The sequence below is a fragment of the Cyprinodon variegatus genome, unplaced genomic scaffold, assembly GCF_000732505.1.
Source record: "Cyprinodon variegatus isolate N-32 unplaced genomic scaffold, C_variegatus-1.0 Scaffold517, whole genome shotgun sequence".
Taxonomy (NCBI): Eukaryota; Metazoa; Chordata; class Actinopteri; order Cyprinodontiformes; family Cyprinodontidae; genus Cyprinodon; species Cyprinodon variegatus.
The window spans coordinates 604,848-611,081 of record NW_015150970.1 but is presented as its reverse complement, the minus strand read 5'-3'; the positions used below and the strand labels follow the sequence as shown (position 1 = coordinate 611,081).

General features: G+C 43.1%; 1 protein-coding gene across 1 annotated transcript in view; it reads right to left on the bottom strand.

The window, feature by feature from the left end:
- Window positions 1-6,234, bottom strand: part of LOC107094971 (glutamate receptor ionotropic, delta-1-like) — a gene marked incomplete at its 3' end in the record, with an annotated part of 329,801 nt that overhangs the window by 4,922 nt on the left and 318,645 nt on the right. Inside the window, exon 5 of the mRNA XM_015390908.1 lies at window positions 1,830-1,883. Within this exon, the coding sequence (XP_015246394.1) occupies window positions 1,830-1,883 (54 nt within the window). The remainder of the gene's footprint in view (window positions 1-1,829; window positions 1,884-6,234) is intronic.

Sequence of the window (6,234 nt, the reverse complement as noted above, 5' to 3'; positions counted from 1 at the left end):
CCCAAGTCGGGTTGCAAGGGGTGCTGGTGTTTATCTCCAGCTGTCCACCCCTGACAGGTCTCCAGTCCATCGCAGAAACAAATAGGACAAACAACCATTCACTCACACCTAAGGAGAATTAAGATAAGCCAATAAACCTAACAGTCATGTTTTTGGACTGTGGGAAGAAGTCAGATTTGACCAAAAATATATACCAGAAATGCCTGTTTTCAGTTTGGGTCCACGCCAGGGTACATTTCACCTAGTTTAGTCCAGCACAGGTGCAAGTAATTAAATATTTAATATGGGATTAGTCTGTGTCTAACAGAAATGGATGAAGTGTATATTGTATTGATAATTTTTTGCCAGCTATCATTGGTTAGTGCTTAACCTAAATCCACTGCCTTTTAAGCGGGAGAAATGTTAAGTATTTAATATCTTGAATGGTGGAGTAGAGTTGGGTTGCAGGGGGTTGCAGAGCAGAGAAGATGGTTCTCACAGCTGTTTCATGAGCAAAGCTTCATCCTCTCCTCCAGTGATCATGTTAAGATGAAACATGGACATTGGTCCTCAATGTCCAAAACTTTATCATGGTTTATGTTCCAACAGTGTTGTATTGTTACATGGCTTCATCTGTACGCACATTATATATTCTAATGGCTAAACCACACAAACTCACGGACGATACACACATGCAAAAAAACTTTCAAATACAAAAATGTATGGTACAGATCTTTTGCAAAATAGATAACTTTCTCCCTCGGTTTTATAAAACATTACCATGCCGGAAGGGCAGTTATGCTTTATTCTCTTTTCCTTTTAGTATTACCATATTTTATTTAATTACCAGTATTACCTGCGTCTCCATGGCTCTGTACCTCATCTGTATCTCATGGCCACTCTCAGTCTGCCTGTAGGACATGCAATCTGCTCATTTGAATGAACCAAATGGTTTGAAAGTCTCCACGTTTTGTGCAGCAATCCTTGTAGATCACCTGCAACCCGTGCAGTCAAATCACTGTATGTACAATTTAGTGCTTCTAATTTAAACTGAGCTCCATAATCATTACAACAAATGCAGTTGTTTTTAAAGGCTTTTGTCTTGCTTTTCATTATCAACGGAGCATTTTCACCGTTACAGGCAGCTATTGGTGACGGATAGGAGGCGGCAGAATGAGGAGAATCCCAAACAGAGGATGGTGGCTCTGATAGATTCAGTTCTGAATAAAAGCTGAGAACTGGAACGGCTTCTACAGCAGCAGCTGGGATGTAACTAAGAGCTGCTTTTTGTTCACAAAGAATAACATTTCCATTTCAAAGAGAGTTGATGTGTCATTTACAGTTATCTGTTTCCATCTAGTTAACGTTTCCAATGGCTTCCTCAGGTAATTAGGTTTTGTTCAAATGTAAGGCCAAATGACACAGAGCCATGAGAGAAGGCATGAGATCAGATAAGGACTGTTAAATTAGAAGGCTAAAGCTTTTTGGAGTAAAATGATTTAATGTCCAGATCCTCAGTCAGTGATTTAGCCATGAATCCATGCAGATCCCAAACTTACAGCAGTTCACTTTATTATCAATGATATGCGATGGTTTTATTCCTGCTGAGCGTTAACTTGCCTTCCATCAGTATTCCCGTCTCTTTTTGTAGTTTTCTAGAATCTAAAGCAGTGAACGAACCTCCTGACATGAAATATTTTCCTATTTCACCCACTTCACACCTTAGTCCTAAACCGAGGACGGCCCAAAAACGGCCGTCTGCTTAAATCCCAAAGAAAATCTATAGCATCCGTCTTTATTGTGACTCGGACGGAAAGTTTTTCTCGTAGGCTTTTATCTTGGTGTCTTACCTCATTCACAAAGACCCAGTGGCTGTCCTTGGAGGCCAAGTTTGTTTCCACAGCCTGCAGACACACAGAGAGAAGGAGGAAAGTTAGGATCATCAGGGTCATTTGGGTTAAGAGCCGCTGTCTGCTGAACCACTGCTGTTTCCATCACAGGTCGTCCTGCCAAACATCAAACCAGAAAAGTTTTCCCTGCAGCGCTGGACCAGTTCTGGAAACGCTCCTCTAAGTTCTGTGAGCTCCTTTGGTTGCTGAAAGTCCCATGGTGTTTGTTAGTGATGAAGAGCGGCGCAGCGGCGGGATCACTTAGCCGACCACAGTGAATTAGCAGGTTGTGGCTCTGAGCCCATCTGAGTGGAAAAGATGAAGGAACGGATCAAAAAGTGACGCATCAACCGCCCACAGCCCGGAACTCTGTCCTTGGTCCTGAAATTCGTCCTTTCAATTAGCACTGACTCCATCAGAGAAGGAACATAAGTTTTATGAGAATTAATATTAATATCAGCTTCAGGTGCCAGATTAGACTTATTTTACCTTTCTAGTAAAACCTTTGGAGATATTTATAGATATACATGTTTCCATTTTTGAAAGATACAACCATGACAGGAATAATCCTCAGAAGCAAAAATTCTCTGCTTATGATTTTTAATATTCTAATATTCTTCTAGAAAACCTTGCTTTGAAAAGTAGATGAACAGTTTGAACACATGATGCAAGCAGGAAAACACTGCAGCTTTATTACCTCTGCAGGCCTGAGTGCTGCTGTCAAGCTGGGAATAAACATTTAAGAGCAGAAACAACAAAACAAGGCATGCGTGGTGTTGGAATAGCTGTATTTTTCCACCAACTGCGGCTCAGCCTCGCAGGAAGCTGATGAGGTATTGATCGGACTGACTGCTATCCACTGGATGAAAGCGGAGTGGTGGGAGGCAACTGAAGAAAGACAGCGACTGGTTTTTGGATGCAAACATGTTTTCTTCTGTTAGAAGAGAAACACAGAGACTGAGACTCTAGATCTACTGGGAATCATTTTCATCTGAAACCATCAACTAAAGTCCCAGAAGCAGAGTAATGGGGGGTGGGGGGGGGGCTTGTCTTTTCTTTTCTGGATTATTTTATGAAACATAGATTCATAAAGAAGTAATCCTTTATTAATTGTTTCCTTTTTCCTGTTTAAAAACAACAAACAGCAAAACCCTAAGATCATGCAGACCTGCGCTAAGCAGCTGTAAGGGCAGATTAGACTTCTGCCACCGCACACATCAAATGCCGCTTGGGTCTGGTCGCAAACCAGTGTTGCTGGTATGCTTCTGCACAGCAGTTTCCCGCCAAAGCGCAAGAGGGAGCCTATTCGAGAACTCGCAAGAAACTCGGCGGGTGGTCATGAGAACTTTGCCAGCGCCTACGGGAGTGTTTATATTGCAAAACAACAATGGCGTGTCTACAAGATATCATGGTCACCGATCTAGAGTTGCTAGACATCGAAGAGGAACAGGTTCTGTTAGTGGAGTTGGCAAAAAGACAAATGAGGACCCGTAGGTTTTCAATTGTAGTCGTTCCTCTTTTTCTAAAATTGCCGCGCGCCGGCACCGAATTGAGACGAATGACCACACAGACAGCCGGAAAGGCATACCAAGGACCAATCAAAGCTGCTTTATGTCTGTGCACTTCCGCTTGAGGTCCGTGCAGGTTTGCAACCATCCGACGCGTAGTCAGGATGTTTTTGAGGTGTGCGACATCGGTAGCAGAACCTCTGCATGGGATCCTGCTCTGACCCTGCTCCCCCCTTGAGGGATCTACTTGTCGTCCCACGTGCTGAACATCTGAGGCTCCAAGTATGGCTAGGGCCCACCTCCTCCCCCTTCTTATGCTCCCAACAGTGACAGGTGCTTGTGTCTCTTGGCCTCCTGATGGTGTGGGCGCTGTCATTCCTGGTGGCTGCCGGGCCTGAGCCTCCTGGTCCTGTGGGGGTCTCCCACCTGTGGGGCACCTGTGGTGCGAGGTGCTGAGGCCCCGTGGGATCCCGATACTATGGCCCCTCAGGGACTGGGCCCCTTTTGGGCTTTGGCTCCTAGGGGTCTGGCTCTGGGTGCTCTGTCCCCCCTTCTCTGGTGGGTGTCTGCCCTCCTTGAGTCCCAGTGATCTGGGTGCCTCTGGATGTCCTGAGGCGTTTGTTTGGTAGTTTGACACCAGAAACGAAGCGAGCTACGATGACATACGTAAAGCGGTGCATTATCGCTTTTTTAAAGTTATAGGGGAATATATTTATATATATCGGGAAATATCAGTTATCGGTCATGAAAAGCGATGCCAATAACGATATCGGCCCAAATTTACAGATCCCTGCATCCCTACTCATTTCATTTTTGGGGAAAATAGTCATTTTTTTTACGTCCTAAATAGTATTTAGTTTAGATTAATATAATACAGCCAGTGAAGTACAGCTTATTTACATCTATGTTTTACAGCTTGCATTGAGAAGGCTACAGAGCAGATCACTGAACTAGAAACTATTTCTTGTTTTTAACAAGCTGTTAAAAAAAGAGAAAAAAGGTTGGAAAAAATGGTCCAACTCTTAAATAGAAATCCGAAATAATGTTATTGATGCCATAAACACTCAGATTCCAGTCATTTAAAGCAAGTCCACAGCTCTTCCTGTTCTCCAGCTGCTTCCTCATTCAGCTTTTATCTTCTGTTTGTTTCTGATTCTGTAGGAAGCGTTTGGCGTTCCTGTATTATTATTATTATTATTATTATTATTATTATTATTATTATTATTATTATTTTGTGTTACAACAAGCAGTTCTTCTTCTTACGCTGTACTCTGTGCTTCCATAGCCTCTCCGGTATGTTGCTGCTCAGCTACCTGAGCAGAGCTTGGTGGGCGTGGCCTCCAGGTGAAGCTGAACCTCTATTGTTTTCCTGCAGTCATCAGGAGGTCTTTGCTTTGCTAAATCCATCTGGGATGCCGTGAGACTCTGGCAGAACCAGGTCTAGAACTTTAGCTGAAGTGCAGAACTGAACATCCTGAAGGCAATAGATTCACAGAGTGTAGATATTCATCCAACGATGCGGTGCAGGATGAGAACTGTGAGTAGTTTAGCGTTGGGTTATGGAAATTAGCTAAAAGTCTTCAGGAAGTTCAGGAAGTCTGTCTTCCTTCATAGTGTGGAAGCGTTTCCATTTAACAGGTTTCTGAAATCAAGATTGCATTAAACCATCATCAGAATTACGGATAACATGAATGATTACATCCTTTATTTCTGCTGAATAATGCTGAAGTTTTCTCTGCTGCTTTTAAGGATTTTATATTTTTTTATGTCACCTAAACAGCTTAAATATACGGCTGTCATATTTTTTTATTCTCCTCTCTGGATCAGACTGTTCCTCCAACGTTTCAGGCTGAAAAGACATTTCTTCTGTTTTTCGCATCGTTTTACATATTTTTTAAGGAAACAGTTTCTGTGGCGGCGATTCTCCTTCCTCTGATCTCTTATTATCAATATAGTGGAAGTGAGTGAAGTCATAGATTCGTATAAAGAGGCAAACCCAGACTTTCCTCTGTGATTTCCTGTTCTTTCTTATTCCTGTTGATCTCTGAGTTTCTGCTCCTGGAGGAAGAGGTTAGTTAGAGGAGGAATAAAAAGGATTTAAATCCTCTTTAAGATGGAAATGAATGTTTCTATTCGTAGTTCAGGGGACGACGTGTTTGTTTTGAAAATGACTCATCGTGGCTGAAAAGCAGGACGGCAGACATGTTTTGGAGAAAAGCTTTTTTTCTGTGAGAAGCAGCAGATCTCAGGGGGTTCTGGTGGGGGGGTGGAGTCAGGCAGTTTCCTCTCTGCTGCTTCTGTGGGTTCATTAGTGCAGACAACAAGCATTAACAGGCTGTGAGCTTTTAACACCATGCTAATGGAAGAGACAGGAGGAGACCCAGGAGGATGCAGCGGGCAGGAATCTGCCTCCATGAGGCCAGAAAACAAACCTGAGTGAAGTTAGTTGATCAGAAATAAAGAACCAGAATCCAGAAGGAATGTTTCCAGTAAAGCTTTGCAGTTTAAAACACATTATGTGGAGAAGGCCATGAGTCAACTTAATTATACCGTCTGAGTTCCCCATGTCAATATCAGACGCAGGACTTCCCCCTGCAACAGCAGGGTTGCCGGTTTGAACTCCAGTTCCAGCGTTTTTGGGCAAGGCACCCTGACTCCACCCTGGTGGTCAGAGGAACCAGCAGCAGCAGCTGTGGATGACAGCTTCACTCCCAAAGGGCAGCTGTGGCCTTAAGAAGGACTCATTGTTCTGGATTACTCGACTTTTTAACTCATGTTCAACTTTTAGCATCATATTAGAAGATTATTAGATTATAGGATAGATTATAGGATAGATTATAGGACAGATTATAGGATAG